Source organism: Babylonia areolata, chromosome 9, assembly GCF_041734735.1.
Source record: "Babylonia areolata isolate BAREFJ2019XMU chromosome 9, ASM4173473v1, whole genome shotgun sequence".
Taxonomy (NCBI): Eukaryota; Metazoa; Mollusca; class Gastropoda; order Neogastropoda; family Buccinidae; genus Babylonia; species Babylonia areolata.
The window spans coordinates 36,891,409-36,911,408 of NC_134884.1; the positions used below are offsets into that span (position 1 = coordinate 36,891,409).

General features: G+C 41.1%; 1 protein-coding gene across 1 annotated transcript in view; it reads left to right on the top strand.

Annotated features, from left to right (window-relative positions):
- Positions 1-20,000, top strand: part of LOC143285423 (sodium-dependent proline transporter-like) — a 46,119-nt gene that overhangs the window by 13,049 nt on the left and 13,070 nt on the right. Inside the window, exons 3-6 of the mRNA XM_076592683.1 lie at positions 9,038-9,169; positions 12,966-13,431; positions 16,347-16,479; positions 17,672-17,806. Coding sequence (XP_076448798.1) covers positions 9,038-9,169; positions 12,966-13,431; positions 16,347-16,479; positions 17,672-17,806 — 866 coding nt within the window. The remainder of the gene's footprint in view (positions 1-9,037; positions 9,170-12,965; positions 13,432-16,346; positions 16,480-17,671; positions 17,807-20,000) is intronic.

Genomic DNA, 20,000 nt, shown 5'->3' on the forward strand with positions numbered 1-20,000 from the left:
TTGTAATTATGTATATCAGTGTTTTAATAACACTGTTTGATAACTTACACACCATTGTATAATATCAGTGTATTTTGATATTTTCAATTATAACTTGTGTTACTTCATATTGGAGAACTGTTAGTTCAACACAAATATATGCTTACATAATTGTTTTCTCCTTCATGGTCTGAATGCAGTTGTAATTTATTTTCTTTCTTTTCAAACCATATAGTTTGGAACTGTAAAATGTTGGAATCTGGTTGTATCTGCAGTTATAACAGACACAGTTTATTTTTATGTTTATTTACAAGAAAAGAACTGTCACAATTGCATGTACAGGATTCTCACATATCAACACTAATGTAAATGAAAGATGGAACAACCAGGTTTGGTTCCAATGTAAAATTCTTCTTAGACAAATTATTACATTTTCTTATAGTATATATACACTTTTTGTATCTGATTGTAAACATCAACACACACACACACACACACACACACACACACACACACACACACACACATACACATACACACACACACTCACACACACATGTATAAAAATACATAGATAGATAGATAGATAGATATACTCACACATATTCTCCCTCTCACTCTCCAGTCAAAAGATCAATCCACCAACCTATCTCTCTCTCTCTCTCTCTCTCTCTCTATATATATATATATATGTGTGTGTGTGTGTGTGTGTGTGTGTGTGTGTGTGTGTGTGTGTGTTTAAAACTAGATTTGTTTATTTGCGATTCTGCATGCTATGGCTGTGTCTGGTCACCAAGACAGGAAAATACTGCAGCCAAGTGTCTGTTGCATACCATGTAATGTTTTTGTTATTTCCAGTGTAATAAAAGAAGAATCTTTAAAAAAAATTTTTTTAAAGAGATAAAATAAATGAACAATCAGTCCAGAGTATAAATTCTTATAGTTCATCTAGTCATGTCAAATATTTGGAATGAATGATTAAGTACAAGTAAATTAAGAAGTAAATGCATGAATCCTTAAATTATTAAGGACAGACACACAGTTGGACAGATAGACCTGTATAAGGAAAAGTACAATATTAGATAAACAAATACAATGCAGAATATATTCACTGAAGGAAAGGGTCAGTGAAAACTGGATGGCAAAGAAGAAAAATAATGATAAAATTAAAACAGGTCAACAATTTAGTAGAAAACGAATAAAATGAAATAATGAATAAATGCAGTTTCATGTTTATAAATAAAATGTTGATGACTTATACATGAAGTGAATAAAATTCATCCAGTGAATACATATAAATGACTATTATAAGTATGAACTATGATAAATTTATCCTGTTTATCTAATTGCATCAATGAATAGACAGACAAAATGGCATGTTAAACAACATAGATTTTATTTCATTACATTGTTTGAGACAGTAAACAGATGAGAGATCATTTGATTGATGTAACAATTAAAATAGTGACTGGTGAGTAACTGAACGATTGATCAAATAATTGATTTTGCAATGAATATCAATATCATGCATGGAAAAGTAACAGAATAAGAAGTAATAAAAAGATAAACTGGATAAGGTGTGTGATTAATAAATTAAAGGAAACGTGGTGATGTGTTTGAAAAAAACGTCAAAAGAAAATAAAGAAACAAACAGTATACAAAACAAGAAAAGCATGTTCTATCTAGCTGTTGCCACATTTCAAATATAAAAAAAATCAAAACAAAAAATAACATCATCATCAAAAACAACAACAGTGGGGGGTATTTTAATGGTAACAGTCAACCTCTTCAGTATCAACAATAAATTATCGTCAGGGCGACACTGGCAGCACGTGACTTTCCAAGTATGGAGCGTGATGCGTGATGCCTGTGGAGGTTTGTCGCGCGTGTGCGAGCGACACGCGCCTCGCTGCAGGTTTCAGGCGTCTGCGTGACAATGTAGCGAGGCATCAAAAAATGATGCGCGGCCGACGCTGACGCCCCGTGGGCGACGGCCTTTAGGGTGAACTGGGAGGTGGTGGCCGTAGATGGGGAGGGGGTAAACGGGACAGCTAATAGGGCAGGGGGTGGTGGCGATAGATGGGAGGGAGTAAACAGGACAGCTGATAGGGCAGGAGGTGGTGGCGGTTGAGAGGGAAGGGGTGAACGGAACAGCTAATAGGGCAGGTGGTGGTGGTAGATGGGGAGGGGGTAAACAGGACAGCTGATAGGGCAGGTGGTGGTGGCAGTAGAGAGGGAGGGGGTGAACGGAACAGCTAATAGGGCAGGTGGTGGGGGTAGATGGGGAGGGGGTAAACGGGACAGCTGATAGGGCAGGTGGTGGTGGCGGTAGATAGGGAGGGGGTAAACGGGACACACACACAGAGAGAGAGAATAACGAATTAGTTGATTTATTTCATGTCATTTTTAAATTCACATGTTGCAGTTCTTAAGGATTAAAATGGTTGGTTTTTCAAATTCCTTAAACGGTTTGAAAAGTTTTGACTTTTTTACGGGGGTACACGGGGAGGGATGGGAAATCATTTAATCTAACTTATTGACAAACGAAATTGACAGAGTTATCAGCCCTTGCGCCCACTGGCTGCACTGCATTGGTCTCTACATTTTTGTGTGTGTTTATTTGTTTACCGTGTTCTGTTCTGGATATCATTTATATCAGTGTGTGCGTTTTGTTTCCAGGAATCCGAAGGTCGGAACAGTTTTGTTTACATTCATTTGCTCTAAGACTAATTTGATATTTTATATTCGGCATATTTGTGTATTCATTTACAAACTGGCACATATGAATGCTTTTCACTTGACCCTCGTTGTCGTGTCAGCGACCATCTTCGTTCTGCCTACGATACTCTCTCCGCCTTTTGGCACGTTTTCACGTGCCCAGCCCTCTCATACCGTCCGACCTCTGCTCCCGCACTGCCACTGTCACCATGGAAAACACCAATGACATAAGAGCTTTTCTTAGAATGCCATGGCATAAACACTGCAGACTGTCCCCTGCACTGACCATTCTCCTGTCTCCGATGTCAGCCCTGCTGTTGCTGTCACTGTCAATGACAACGTTACATCTGCTGACCTGTCTGGAATACCCTGTGACATTGTTCCCGCTGTGTGTGACGTCAGCACTAATGACAGTACCTGTGATGTGTTACCTGTGTGTGTTGACACATCCACTTTATGCGGCGCTGTTTGTGCTGCTTCCAACCTCAACACACGTGTTCCTGCTAATATTTTTTACTTCCCGTGACATTGTTCCCTCTGATGACAATATTTCAAACTGTAATGTATCCCCCGTGATAGCCTCTGCTCCGCTTCCTACTCCTGCCACACCTGTCTCAACTTCCGGACCTTTTTCTTCCTTCCCATTGTCCTCCACTGCTCAGTCACCATCTTCTTCTTCCACTGTCTGTCTGCCTGACTCACCTGCTTCACCATTAGATTCCTCTCTCCTTACCTCTGATCTCTTTCATGCCTGTCTGTTCAATGGTCAACCTGTCTGCCCTGATCAAAAGACTGGCTATATTTCTGATTTTATTTTTGAAAATAACTGTGATATCGTATTTCTTACCGAAATTTGGGAAAAGTCACAAGGTCACGAACCCAAACTTAAACAACTGACCCCCCCAACCCCCCGTGGATACAAAACTGTGTCACTTCCTGGACTGTCTCGTGGAGGTGGCATCGCCACCGTCTACAGAGACATCTTGGAGTCTTCCCTCTCCTTCTCCCATAACCACGCCTTTCCACATGATACCTACGAAATGCTAAGTCACTCTCAGTGTTCCCGGTCACTCAATCATCTTCTGTTGTCTCTATCGTCCTCCTCCTAGTCGTAAAAGTAACCTAACGTCTTCTCAGTTTCATGATGAGTTCCGAACACTACTTGATTACTACAACCTTCATTCTGGCAAACTTATCATTCTCGGAGATTTCAATTTTCATTTCGACAACCAAACTTCCACTGATGTCAAACGCCTATGTCTATCTCTGTCCACTCACTCACTCTCTCAGTTCGTTACAGAACCAACACACAGATCTGGCCATACGTTGGACTGGCTCATCGCACGTGACTGATGCCATGGTTGCGTCAGTGACTGTAACTGGCAAACTTTCTTCCGACCATTCTGCTGTTATATTCTTGCTTAATATTTCAAAACCTACCAGAACCAAAAAATCTGTTACTCGTCGCAACCTGAAATTCATCAACATTAACACTTTTTCTTCTCAAGCTGCTGAACGCCTTTCCAGAATTTCTTCCTGTACCAACGTATCCACACATTACAACACTGTCCTCTCTCAACTGCTGGATGAACATGCACCCCCCACTACCCGCATGCTCCCTGACAGACCTTCCGCCCCATGGTACACACAAGACATTCGACTTGCAAAACGCAAACGTCGCCAACTGGAAAGACGATGGCGATCAACAAAACTGCAAGTCCACAATCAAATATTCCGAAAACAAATAAATAAAGTCAAACATATGATCTCATCAGCAAAGACAAACTTCTTTTACTTCTCGATGCCACATCCACCAAATATCTTTAACCTGTCATGTCAAATCTTGGAACTGCAAAAAAGACTCCTCTTCCTTCTGCCTACACTTTATCTAAACTCCCCAATGTCTTCTCCTCTTTCTTTTTCAACAAAGTCCAAAGTATTCGTACCATCTTAGACCAAATGTCTTTCCAACCTGCTCATCCTGATCCTCAATTCAGCTCCTCTCCATTCCTTTAATTCTTTGACTGAAACAGAAGTTCATGAAATCTTGAAAGAAATGACAATAAAATCCTGTGAGCTTGATCCTATACCAGCCTCGGTCTTTTCCCAGTGTGTCTCATAGCTTCTCCCCACAATCACCAATATTGTCAACTCATCCCTTCTCACTGGAACGTTTCCATCCACTTTCAAAACTGCAATCGTCCGGCCTCTTCTGAAGAAACCCAACCTTGACGCAAACATATTGAAAAACTATCGACCAGTTTCTAATCTTCCATTCATGTCCAAACTCCTTGAAAAAGCTGTCCTGAAGCAGCTCAACAACCACCTTTGTTTCAACAATCTCATCCACCCATTTCAGTCTGCCTATCGCGCTGACCACAGCACCGAAACCACTCTCCTCCACATTCTGAATAATCTACTGATAGCGTCCGACTCAGGAAAAATTTCCCTTCTCACTTCTCGACTTGTCAGCCGCCTTTGACACGATAGACCATTCAATCCTTCTTTCCCGTCTTCATTGACTCACTTGTGTAAACAAAGTGAGTTGTTTTAACCCAGTGTTCGGTTGTCTCTGTGTGTGTGTGTGTGTGTGTGTGTGGTAAACTTTAACATTGACATTTTCTCTGCAAATACTTTGTCAGTTGACACCAAATTAGGCATAAAAATATGAAAAATTCAGTTCTTTCCAGTCATCTTGTTTGAAACAATACTGCACCTCTGGGATGGGCACAAAAAAATAAAAAAAGAAGCCAAATTATATGCAAACTGCATTTACTGTTATATATATATTTAAAAAAAAATTATTCTGTAAACTTGCCACTTTGATCTGATATTATGACACAACAACAAGAGCAGTCATTATTATTATTTTTTGCTCAAACAGGAACTTCTTTTGCTAAGCATGGAAGTTATATTTATTTTGCAAACGTTTTGGTGCAGATAGTAAAAAAGGGAAATTAATCTGTAATTAATGCTAGGGGGGTTAATTTGTTTTAAACTGATCTTTCTCATCTTAAACATTACATTTTGAAATTATACTCAATACATAAAAAGCTTGTGTGTTTTACTCTCAGTGTACAGGGCTTTCACTATGTTCATTCGCCCAAGTGGTCTTTTTCGGAAAATACTAAAATCAATATAACGAGTGGACTTTATAGATCTATTGGCTGAGCCCTGAAGGTCATGGGCAAAAATCAGTTGCGTACACATATTTATACACATTCAAAGCGCGTGCTCATATTCTTCGCGAACGCGAACGACGCCATTTTGTTTCAAGTTGTTGACCTGCCCGTTTAATCCTATGTTCAACCGTCAATACACGATAACATGTGATGGAAAGTTGGAGAATGAGACCGTTAAATATTTATTCAGAGAAAGATTTGTGAACGCCTCATCACTTACTGGATTATGCCCCAAACTGCCATAAAAATATCCACAGAATCAGTCGGAATTCACAGTTAAAAATTGTAAACCATGCCAGTTAATACCCTTGAATTGATGAAATGAAAAAATTTCCAGTCTTGACTTTTCTCAAAATGAAGTCCTTTTCACTTCATACGACGTTTAGAAGTACTTGTACTTGGCTCTACATGTTATTAGTTTAACAAAATACTAAATACTATAAAACTAGAAAGAACATAAAAGAGAAATTGAATCGATCGACCGTGTCGTACTACATTCCCGGTGGGTGTAACTAAACTTGTACATCTATCTAGATCTTGAGAAAACGGCTAAATGTTGCAGTGTGATTGCGGCGATAGCCACGTCTCATTTACCGCGGACTTAAAAAGAATTTTTTAAAAATTGCCCTTAAAGATTGTTTGAATGCCCAAGATACACCAGAATAATACGATTTAAACAGCGTTCTCACTGCGAATACCGCAATCGATTTATCGCCCTTAAAAAAAAGTATGTTTAAATATTAAATTTTAGAATCTCAGTTAAGGAGCCACATAGTGTAATAGGTAAGGCAGTTTCTTCTCATCCGAACATGCGGGGTTCGAATCTGGTTAGGACTTTTTTAAAATTTTTTTTTTAACTTGAAGCTTTATAATAACAAATACAGAACACATTTTAACGGTTACATTTAAAAAAAAGTGTATCACAAGTGAGTCCTGAAGGCCTTGCCTCTCTTGTTTTACATTTGGTATCAACGGCACTGTTCTAAAGTTGTTCAAATCTTATCTCACTGATCGATTCCAGTCTGTCATTGTTGATCATTTCCAATCAGAACCCGTTAAAATCGAACATGGAGTCCCACAGGGATCTGTTTTAGGCCCAGTGCTCTTCACTCTGTACACTGCTCCTCTCGCTGAAATTATCAACTGCCATAATATCAGTCATCATTCTTATGCTGATGACATTCAACTCCAGAAGAGTGATACCCCTGAAAAATTGTTGTCGCTCTTGCAAGAAACATCCAACTGCTTCACGGACATTCAAAACTGGATGACTCTAAATAAGTTACAATTGAACGCAGACAAAACTGAAGCAATGATCATAGGAACTAAACAGAAACTGTCTTCCATCACATTTGACACAATCAAACTTGGTAGTACACCCATCCCTCTTTCCAGGTCAGTCAGGAACTTCGGTGTTGTCCTTGACAATACACTGTCCATGCAAAACTTTATCAGTCAGACATGTCAGTCCTGCTACTGTCAACTGCGGCGCATCAGTTCCGTCCGGAAATATCTGTCCACTGACGCAACATCTAGACTTGTCGTTTCTCTCATTCTCTCTCGCCTTGACGACTGTAACGCTCTATTGTCTGGTTTGCGTGCTTCATCCATTCAGTCCCTTCAGCGCATACAAAACTCTGCTGTCCGACTCGTGCTCAGAAAGAAAAGATCTGAGCACATCACTCCTTCTTTTGCAACATCTCCACTGGCTCCCTGTCTCACACCGAATAAAGTACAAGATCAACACTCTGTGTTACAGATGTATTCACAAAACTGCCCCTTCCTATCTCTGCGGCTGCCTTCACCTCTACACTCCATCTGGCTCACAACGATCGGCTTTGGATCCACTCCGTTTATGCATACCCAGATTCACTCGACTGTTGGCCGCCGTTCTTTCTCTGTCTCTGGACCTTGCAATTGGAATGAACTTCCTCTTTCGCTTCGTCAAGTCTCCACACTCAGCTCTTTCAAGTCTGGCCTTAAAACCCACCTCTTCCCAAAATAGCCTTCTTTGCCTGCCTCTTCCTTGTCTTTAGTTTCTACAGTTTTAGAGTTATGCATGCGTGTGAATGACTGGTGCAAAAGCGCTTTGATTTGTCTCTGCACAAGATTCAGCGCTATATAAATACCATTATTATTATTATTATTATTATTATTTTTGTGTTTAGGTGGGGCTATGTTAGATTTCTTCTTCTTCACATTTTCAGTACGTAAATGGCCGCTCACTTAATCTTACGTACCGATATTAAAAAAGTACAAGTATTTATTGTGTTTAGTCATACTGTGGCCAGTCCAACATGAGAACACTGCAGTTTCAGGCTTGGGGTGAGCTTGGCGAGTTGTGTTGTGTTGGATCAGACCTGACAGATATAACTTTATAAAACCTATTCATTGACGTAGTGAGCAGTGCAGAAGACTTTCATCGATAAAGGGAACGGCATCATTGACTTGATGTTGACAGATCGCTGTGTACAGACAGTACAGTTGGGCTGGATTTCACACACTCACACAGTTGCTGAGTTTAGTCCCTTGACTGCTTCTGATAAGTAGGCCAACGCTCGTCAGTAAAAAGGCTGTCACCTCACTGAGGTAAGACCGAGCTTACAACACAGGTCAGGATGTCAGTCACCACTCTGTATCTGGATTTCTTCCTCTTGGGATGGCTGTACATTTTGCTCAGCAAAATCAGTGACAGGGGCCGATCATTTTGCCTGAAGGCAAGTTGCCCCAGGGGCCGTATTCAAGACAAAAATCATTTTGCCTGAAGGCAAGTTACCCTTGACATGACAGGGGCCCGCGGGTACAGTTTACCTTGAGGGCTAAGTTATCTTCGTATTCAAGACACACCAAGTGCATTCAGGCAGCTAACCAATCGTGTATAATTAGAAATCCCGGGAACTCCCTTCTGCGCATGCTATTTTACTTCGCACCGCACCATAGTGTGACAATTTAAAAAAAAGAAAAGTAACCCCCCCAAAAAAAACAACAACAAACAAACAACAAACATGTGTGTGTGTGTGTGTGTGTGTGTGTGTGAATGATTTTGTGTGCGTGCGTTTGTGTTAATGTGTGCGCGCGCTCATGCCTACGCGCGTGCATGTGTTTGTTGTGTGCATGAATATATTTTGTCTTTCTTTTTTTCCCCCCGGTGTTCCAAGGAGCGTTCTTGATTCCTTTCTTCTTCTTCTTGATCTTGGCTGGGATCCCCCTGTTCTACATGGAGGTGTGTCTGGGCCAGTTCTCTGGCACTTCTTCGCTATTCGTGTGGAAAATGTGTCCGCTCTTTAGAGGTAAGCACTGACTCTATTTGTCTCTATATTCGTCTGTCTTTCTGTCTGCTTCTCTGTATTTTTGTCTTTCTGTCTCGGTCAGTGTCACTCACTCCCCGGGCTCCCACCCCGACCTCTGTCTGCGAATGCATGGATAGTGATGATGATGATTGTGTGTGTGTGTGTGTGTGTGTGTGTGTGATCTGGGCTTTCAAAACAACATTTCATTTCAATGACTCTTTTTGCGACACGAACTTCATATGCTTTTCTCTTTTGTTACGTTATTAACATTATTGTTATTCTTATTCTTCTTATTGTTATCATCATTTTTATTTCCGGGAGAAATGCAATCATCTGAAAGCAGCTAATAATTTTCAGGCTGTTGCATTTGCTCTCATAATAATGTGCAGTGTGCGGTGTTGATTTGCAGATTTGATATGATTTCAGAGTGAAAAATTGTGTAATTCAGGATCAAAACGTAAACAGCTTTCATAAAACGGTGGCCACGATACCGTATGCAGCAATTGTGTGTGTTCGTGCGCCCCTCAGAATCACAGCAAAATGCAGTGAACATCTTTCTTCTTGTGAAACGAAGCATACAGACATGTCTGACTGTGTGTGTGTGGGTGTACGTTTGCGTGTACGTCTGTACATATCACATTTGCAGGACTGCTGTTATGTTATGCCTCAAAGGGAAAGGAAATTGGCTGCAAACGCGGCAAACGAGTTTCTTTCAATACAAACACCAAGATGCTGACACAGGTATATATATATAATATATATATATATATATTATATATATATATATATATCTTTAAAAAAAACCCACCTAAGCTGCCACTCACTCTTCTGCCAAAATATCAGGAGCAAAAAGAACGATATATTCGTCACATGTTTTTTAGGGCACTGCCTGCAGTGAAGACAGCCAAAAAATATGCTAATGCGCTCGGCAGATAATTTGCTTCCTGCGTCATCGGTTTGCTTCAAAGGCGGACTTCCTTACGTGTGAGAAAGTCTGCCTCAGCATTTTTGGATGATGAACTAGACATACTGATATTTTTCCTTCCCACTTTTTGGCACCAGTAAGCGGAAACACGTGAATTTCTGTACATGTGCATAGACAAGACTGACTTGCTGAAGAGTGAAAAATTGTTGTGGTCAGTGGTGGTCAGTAGTGGTCAGCGGCAACCAGTCGTCAGCAGTGGACAGTGGTCAATAGTGATCAGTGGTCAGTAGTGGTTAGTAGCAGTCATTGGTTGTCAGTCGTGGTCAGCGGCAGTCAGCGGCCAGTAGTGGTCAACGGTGATCATTAGTGAGGAGTGGTCAGCGGTGATAAGTAGCAGTCAGCGATGACCAGTGGTCAGTATTGGTCAGCAGTGGCCAGTGGTAGTGAATAGTTAGCGGTGATCAGTTGTCAGTAGTGGTCAGTACGGGTCAGTTGTGGTCAGTGGTCTGCAGTGGCCATTGGTGAGTAGTGGCCAGTGGTCAGCAGTGGTTAGTGGCGGTCAGATGTCATCGGTGATCAGTACAGGTCAGGAGTGACCAGTGATCAGTAGTTGTCAGTGGTTAGGAGTTATTAGTGCTGGTCAGCGATCAGTAATGGTCAGCAGTTGTCAGTGATGGTCAGTACTCAGCTGTGATCAGTAGTCAGTAGTGGTCAGCGGTCTGCGGAGGTCAGTAGTGAGTTGTGGTCAGTGGTCAGCAATAGTAAGTGTCGGTCAGCGGTGACCAGTGGTCAGCGGCGGTCAGTGGTCAGTAGTCTGTAGAGGTCAGCGGTAGTTAGTGGTCAGCGGGTGTATGTTCAGCAGTGGTCAGTTGTCAGTACTGGTCAGTGGTCAGTAATTATCAGTGGTAGTCAGCAGTCATTAGTGGTTAGCTGCGGTCAGCGGTGACCAGTGGTCAGCAGTGGTCAGTTGTCAGTGTCGATCAGCAGTGACAAGTGGTCAGTAGTGGTCTGGTCAGCATTGGTCAGCGATGGTCAGTGGTCAGTAGTGGTCCATGGTGGTCAGTGGTGTGTGGTCAGCAGTGGTCGGCGGTGGTAGTGGTCAGCGGTGACCAGTGGAAGTCAGTAGTCAGCCGTCATGATTGATCAGTAGTGGTTAGCAGTGGTCAGTGGTCAGCGGTGGTAAGCAGTGATCAGCAGAGGTCGGTGGTCAGCCGTCAGCCGTGGCTAAAGGTGGTAAGTGATCAGTGGTGGTCAGTGGTCTGTATTGGTTAGTAGTGGTCAGTGGTCAAAACCGGTGATACATTGCTAAAGATATAGAGGTGAGCAGTGGTTCCAGACCTGAGTAAACATAGCCCTGGGGGAACAAGGACCCGGGAGAACAAAAAACAAACAAACAACAACAACAACAACAAAAAACAAACAAAAAAACAAAGAAAACAAAAATCAAAACAAAACAAAACACACCAGAAAACGTAAATTAATATTTTGGGGGAACTTAAGCGTACCTAAGGGAACACAGACCTGGGGGAACATAGACTTAGTTGAACTTAGACGTGAGACAATATTTTAGGGAACATAGACTTAGGGGTACATAGGGCTAGCCCCACAAAGCTCTTGCACACACACACACACACACACACACACACACACACACATTATCTTTCTTACTCTATGTTGTTGTTTTTTTTCAATTTTTTTATATTTCTTTCTTTCGTTGGTTCATTGATTCTTCCTTCCCCTCATTCCGTTTTTAGCTTTATTTTCTCTCTGTCTTTTTTCTTTTCTTGCTTAAATTCCCTTTACATCTTATTTCTTTCTTTTGTCTCCTTCCTCAGTTTCTTATTCCATTGCTTTCGTTTGTTTTTATTTCATTCCATGTTTCTTTATTACTTTCTTTCTTATTCTTCCTTGACTTCCTTTCGTATTCAACATCATCAACAGAAAAATAAACAGCGACAATTAGGCGTTTACGAAGTAATCGCTGATTTCTCGCCGGTTAACTGAGCTCCGCCAGTTCAGCGGAGGCGGTTAACAACAGATAAGCGTAATTTTTATCTGTGTTATTTCTGTTACTAAAAAGGCCACGGGAATATTCATCAGTTTGACGTATGTCTTTCTTCAAAAGTCAAATAACTTAAATTATGCCTATCCCACAATGGTTTTGAGCATCAGGAACGAAGAGTACAGCACACAAAATTAATAATCAATTAACATCACGCAACTGAATTTAGAATCACGCGCTGAAAAAAAGATACCAATTAACCTTCTTTTTAGAATTCATTTCCTGAATTGATAATTACTTATACATTCATCACAGAAACACGCAACATGCGCATTTCTTCATCTACTCTCCCAACCATACCCCCTCCACTGTCAAACACTTGGTTAACGCCTGGATCAGTCCAACAAATGGCATTTGGTAATATCGTATATGTATGAAGAAGAAAGTTTTATCAGCCTAAAACCCGTCGCACCTCTCTCATTTTACATTGTCAGAAAATAATGCAATGAATGAAATAAAGAAAAAAGTTTTATTAGTCTAAAAACCAAATTTATGTAATTTTACATTGTTGTTAGTTGTCTTCGTCTTGTCATTGTCGTTGTCATTGTTGTTGCTATTTCTTCTTCTTTTTCTTATTCTTCCTGTTTTGTAGTTGTTGTTCTTCTTCTCCTTGTTGCTGTCATTATCGTTCTTTTGTTATTTATTATTTTATTTGTTTTTTGTGTTTTTTTTACAAGTTGATCATTGTTACTGTTATTATTCATTCATTCACTCATTCATTCATCATCTTCTTAACAGTCTTATTACGATGGAGGTAATGACGGTGATAACGATGATGATAACAATGGTGGTGACGATGACCCGGGCAGGTCTGGGTTACTGCATGATCCTAGTGTCGGGCATGGCCTGCATCTACTACAACGCCGTCCTGTCCTGGATCATCTACTACCTCTACTCCTCCTTCACAAGCGACCTGCCCTGGGCCACCTGCGGCCACGCCTGGAACACACCCACCTGCATGGAACCCTGCCTGCCCTCCGACTCCGCGCCCCACCGACACTGCAACAGCTCCGACGAGGACTCCGCGGGCAACTCCAGCAGCAGCCCTGTCTGGGAAATATCTGTTTTTCCTGGGGCCAACCACTCTTCTGAGTTCCCCGCTTTCAACGGCTCTGTGGTGATGTGTGCGGATAACGTGTCGTCCTCTTCCTGCGTTGAAGGGGACTGGGCGCTTGCTGGTGGTGTTGGCTGGAACATGTCCAATCAGTCAGTCGTAGCGGGGATGACGTCTGACGGCACTTCGGATCCCAAGTCGGCAGCAGAGGAGTTCTGGCAGTGAGTGTTTGTGTGTGTGTGTGTGTGTGTGTGTGTGTGTGTGTGTGTGTGTGTGTGTGTGTGTGTGTGTGTGATTCCAGATCCAGATGCATTACATTCAGATTCCAGATTTGTTTTTGTTTTAGTAGCCGATTCATTGACAGACAAATTTATTTGGGTTTTACAAATCTTGGAGGATTCATTTCAAAATCATTAGAAGCAAGGCACATGACACACATCAATGTAAGAGAGCATTTTTGAAGAGGAATTTTGCATGGACACGCATGAGCTCATCTACAACAAAGAGAAAGCTATTTTAATCGTATAATCAAGAACTTCATCAACGAAAAATATTTTTTACGCGGATATGCAGGAGCATGCTTGCCTGTACACGTACGGCACGTTCATTTTCCTGAATCTCAGAAGCATACTGTTTGGAAAAGAATGCAAATCCTCGTCCGAAATGTTTTTTTTAAAATCGTATCTATAGAAAACTTAAAATGTTTGAATAAAAACCGCTTTTAACAACATTGCTTGGTATCGATACTTCTGTACCGTCAGAGACCAAGCCGTAAGCGCGCACACACACACACACACACACACACACACACACACACACACACAGAGTCTCTGTCTCTCTCTCTTTCTCTCTCCTTCCCCCTATGAAGAATTTGTGACACCCTTTCATAAGGGGCAATGGCCTAGAATTATGAAAAAAACATTCATTCATTCATTCTCTCCCCCCCCTCACAGGTAATCATTACATCATAGGCCGTGATAATTCCTTTCATTCTCTCTCTCTCTCTCTCTCTCTCTCTCTCTCTCAGTCTCTGTCTTTCTCCGTGTCTCTCTTTATGTCTCCGTCTCTGTGAATATGTTTATAGATGCATTTTGATAGTTTTCTTGGCTGTTCTTGTCACTGGAAATTTTTGAATCTGTGTACACAAAAGTCAACTCAGTGGTTGTACATCACATGCTTGTCATTCTGAAGTTTACACGAACCCACGATATTCCACAAAACTTGACTCAAGTGCTGACATAAAAAAAGCACACACACACACACACAGACGTATATACACAACGTGTTCAACCAATGAAATATGTCACTACAGAAGATGTATTACATTTCATCACAACATATTTCTCAGTGTGAGATTCGAACCGCTCGCCCACCAGAGAGAGCGCGTCGTCATAGAAGCGCTACTTTTTTTCTTCTTTTTTCTTTTTTTAATTTTTTGCGTGCCAGCGAGAGTGTCGGTTTTTAACAAATTTATTCATTTTGTATTATTATGGAAATTGCACGTGCTTGTGTGCTTGGTTGCGTGTATAGATTATAATGTTTCTGTGTGTTTGAGGGGGTTGGGGGATGGGGGTGGGTGGGTGGGGGGAAGTCTGAGAAAAGGGGCACTTAGTTATTCAGGTTAAGCATTTTAGAATTGCAAGGTTGGCTCTCAGCCAACTAAGCTTTGTAGACTCCCAAAGGAAATATTAAAAAAAAAGATATATATATATATATATATATATATATATATACAGAGAGAGAGAGAGAGAGAGAGAGAAGGGATTATGTCTGTGTGTGACGATGCGTGGAACGCGCTCTTTTTCTTGTACACTACATTCTGGTCTGTACATATAGTTGGGTGAATGGCTGGGTTTTTGCACCACAAGTATGACTGCTTTCCTTTCGGTGTTGAGTTTCTTACAAGCCCCATGCTCTATTTCCATATCTTTTCTGTCTGGTTCGGTGTCCATAAAAAGTGGCGACAATACCAGGATAGAATGTCATGTGTGTTTCTATTTTTCTCTCCCTCCCTTCCCCTTGCTGTCCCTTAAACCCCCGAAAGAAAAGAAGGCAGGCAAACTGAAATCACATGGGCAAGGCGAAGAATTCAGGACAGGGAGGAAGGTGGCAGAATGGTTAAGACGCTTATTAGCAAATACAGTGTCCAAGAGGGTCTGGGTTCGAATCCTGGTCTCGCCCTTTCACCCACGTTTGACTGGGAAATCACATAGATGACTGGAAACTCACACTGAGCAGGCACTTGGCGCACTGAAAAAGAACCCATGGCAGCACAAATGTTATCATCTGGCAAAATTCTGAAGAAGAAATCCATGCTGATATGTACACAATGCATGCACTCAAGGCCTGACTAAGCGCGTTGGGTTATGCTGCTGTTGGACACCTGCTTTGCAGATGTGGTGTAGCGTATATGGATTTTGTATGTATGGATTTGTCCGAACGCAATGATGCCTTATTGAGAAACTGAAACTGAAACTCAGGGCAGGGCTTCATAAGCGTTGAGAAAGTGCCTTCGCGCGCTAGCTCCACTGACGTTGGAACTGTTCTTTATGCAGAGCAAACTTTCCGATGCGGCTTGGGTCGCTTTTGTAACTCAGCCCAGTTTATAAAAGCTATGTTTCTTACGAGTTCAATGTCAATGGGGTTTTCCCCTTCATTTCTCCCTTTCTTATTTCGTTCCCTCCCTTCGTTTTTTTAAAATATTTATTTATTTATTTATTTATAGGTGGTTAGTTAATAACTAATCAATCAATCAACCAATCTAACTAATCAATCAGTCAATCAACCAATCTGTCAACTGAATACCAAATAATTAATCTATCAATCAATCAACCAGTCTGTCAACTGAATACCAAATAATTAATCTTGTCATTGCAAGCAGTCAGTCTTTCTTTTGCTTTCTTTCTTGGTGTTTCTTTCTTTCTTGGTTTTCTTTCTTTCTTTCTTTCTTCAGTCTTCGCTTTTTCCCCAATGTTAGAATTTAAAACTTCAACAACCAACCAACCAACCAAACAGCAAACCAAGCAATCAGTCACTCACACTATGAAAGTAATGTACTTGTCAATCAAACGTTAATTCATTAATTAGTACCAACTTGGTTTTTTTTTTTTTTAATATTCTTTCAATGGTGCCACAGGTACGAAGTGTTACGGAAATCATCGGGCTTGCACGAACTGGGCAACCTCCAGCTTCACAGCGCCCTCTGTCTGCTGGTGGCTTGGCTGCTTGTCTCCCTTTGTCTGATCCGCGGCGTCAAATCGCTGGGCAAAGTGCGTAGCAGTGTGTGTGTGTGTGTGTGTGTGTGTGTGTGTGTGTGTGTGTGTATCATCGTGCCAGCTTTGTCGTGACTGGAGTTGCCATTGTTTGTTTTAGCGAGAGTGTGCAAACAAAGTGTGTATGTATGTCTTGGTGCCACACTCTTCCGACATTCTTTTATACATGCATGCAGAACTATATGCACCAATTTGTAAATGTGCATGAGTTTTTATATGTATGTCCATGCGCGTGTACAGACATTGGTATGGGTGTGCGCACATGCATTTTACACATAGTATATATAAAAACACATACATGTATGTTTAAGTTCTTGAATGTTTGTTCACGTCTGATCTTAAAACCGATTTCATTCCAAAATAGCCCGCTTGGTCTAAAATATTTTTTTTCTTTTTTCTAGATATCCACCATGTGTACAGTTTACAGTTTAGGCTGCATCTTTCATCCCTTTGAATAAAAAAAGATCATCATGAACATGCAGCTAGCTATTGTGATCGTGTTGCTTTTACAAAGCAGTGCAGATCTACATATTGAAACAAAGAACGCCTGCATGGGATGTCGATGTATCATTGCACAATCAAGTCAGAACTGGACATGGCGCTGCTCTGTGTCATAGTGTCTCGTTTCAGTGGCCGTTTTGTTCTCACTCCCAGCAGGAGCCAGTGCTGCCTGGTGAATCTAAGTGAGTAATGGGTTCCCCCGAAAGGTAAAATGCTTACGCAGTAAACGCCCACCCCCATCTTTGGGGTGAAGTTTGTGTAAAGTGGGGGCTTGCGCTTACAATGTTGTTTGCAGTAGGTTTTTTTATGTGTGTGCGCGTGCATGTGCAATAGAATATAACAGAATGAAATAGATAAGACCAGACTATAACAGAATAGAATAGAAATGTCATGAAACTTTAAGGTGTAGCAGAAACTAAAACAATACAAATGTGTGATATGATTATGTCCAGTTCGGTGTGTATATTATAACAAAACCCCATAGTCATAATCACACTGATATATTTCTAGATTCTGCAAAGAGAAACAAGTCGTGGACAAATTTCGCAAGCCTTGGCTGCAATTCTTTTTGTAAACACGAGCTCGCTTCTTATGATATTTGGACGATATATATATATGATGTGTTTGTGTGTGTGTGTGTGTGTGTGTGTGTGTCTTTTAATCATCATCTATGAATGTGCGCGTGCAGGTGGTGTACGTGACAGCGCTACTGCCTTACGTGCTGCTGACGGTGTTCTTGGTTCGCGGGGCCATGCTGCCGGGCGCTGCGGACGGCATCCTGTTCTTCATCAGGCCGGACTTCTCCAGGCTCGCCAGCTTCTCCGTAAGACCCGGGCATTGTTACTGTTGTGTATATGACAGTCAGTCGTGTTATTGTTGTGTATATGATAGCCAGTCATGTTATTGTTGTGTATATGATAGCCAGTCGTGTTATTGTTGTGTACATGATAGCCAGTCATGTTATTGTTGTGTATATGATAGCCAGTCGTGTTATTGTTGTGTACATGATAGCCAGTCATGTTATTGTTGTGTATATGATAGCCAGTCGTGTTATTGTTGTGTATGTGATAGCCAGTCGTGTTATTGTTGTGTATATGATAGCCAGTCGTGTTATTGTTGTGTATGTGATAGCCAGTCGTGTTATTGTTGTGTATATGATAGCCAGTCGTGTTATTGTTGTATATATGATAGTCAGTCGTGTTATTGTTGTGTATGTGATAGCCAGTCGTGTTATTGTTGTGTATGTGATAGCCAGTCGTGTTATTGTTGTGTATATGATAGCCAGTCGTGTTATTGTTGTATATATGATAGTCAGTCGTGTTATTGTTGTGTATGTGATAGCCAGTCGTGTTATTGTTGTGTACATGATAGCCAGTCATGTTATTGTTGTGTATATGATAGTCAGTCGTGTTATTGTTGTGTATGTGATAGCCAGTCGTGTTATTGTTGTGTATATGACAGCCAGTCGTGTTATTGTTGTGTATATGATAGTCAGTCGTGTTATTGTTGTGTGTGTGATAGCCAGTCGTGTTATTGTTGTATATATGATAGTCAGTCGTGTTATTGTTGTATATGTGATAGCCAGTCGTGTTATTGTTGTGTATGTGATAGCCAGTCGTGTTATTGTTGTATATGTGATAGCCAGTCGTGTTATTGTTGTGTATGTGATAGCCAGTCGTGTTATTGTTGTGTATATGATAGCCAGTCGTGTTATTGTTGTATATATGATAGTCAGTCGTGTTATTGTTGTGTATGTGATAGCCAGTCGTGTTATTGTTGTGTATATGACAGCCAGTCGTGTTATTGTTGTGTATATGATAGCCAGTCGTGTTATTGTTGTATATATGATAGTCAGTCGTGTTATTGTTGTGTATGTGATAGCCAGTCGTGTTATTGTTGTGTATATGACAGCCAGTCGTGTTATTGTTGTGTATATGATAGTCAGTCGTGTTATTGTTGTGTATGTGATAGCCAGTCGTGTTATTGTTGTGTATATGACAGCCAGTCGTGTTATTGTTGTGTATATGATAGTCAGTCATGTTATTGTTGTGTATGTGATAGCCAGTCATGTTATTGTTGTGTATATGACAGCCAGTTGTGTTATTGTTGTGTATATGATAGTCAGTCGTGTTATTGTTGTGTATATGATAGTCAGTCGTGTCATTGTTGTATATGGTAGTCAGTCGTGTTATTGTTGTATATGTGATAGCCAGTCGTGTTATTGTTGTGTATATGACAGTCAGTCGTGTTATTGTTGTATATGTGATAGCCAGTCGTGTTATTGTTGTGTATATGGTAGTCAGTCGTGTTGTTTTTGTATATGATAGTCAGTTTTGTTATTATTGCGTATATGAAAGTCAGTTGTGTTATTGTTGTATATGAGTCAGTCGTATCTGATCATTATGACCATAAGAACAACAGGGGAGGCAACTGCTTGTCCCGAATAACCCACTGGGGCAGGAATTTTAATTAAGGTGGAAAGCGTCGTGCTCAAGTTCCATTCCTACTTTTTCGGCCTTAGGACAATTGGCGTTGGGATGATCCCGAAAGGCCGACAAGCATCAGTGGCATTATTACCAAAAGCCAGTGCAATATAGCCCTCCTAATTTGAGAATCACAGTCCTACATAAATGCTTTAAGTTGATCCCCAGTGCAGGGAATAAACCATTGATCATGCAGCTTCAGTTCACTTTGCTGTTGGCCAATCTGTGAGTTTATTTCAACCTCTGATATAGGCCGAGCGTTGTGTTTAAGTGTCTCATATTGTTGTTAATGTTGTCCTTGTTGTTATTGTTGGGGTGAGATGTTGTTTCTGTGTGTGTGTGTTGGGGGTGGGTGGGTGGGGGGTGCGGGGTGTGTGTCTGTGTGTGTGCGTGTTAAGGGGTGGGTGGCCGCGTTATGGTTTGTGCGTCTCCAGGCACACCAGCATCTTAGTATGGCGTGTCTTGTCTTGTCTTGTCTTGTCTTGTCTTGTCTTGTATTATATCTTGTCACAACAGATTTTTCTGTCTGAAATT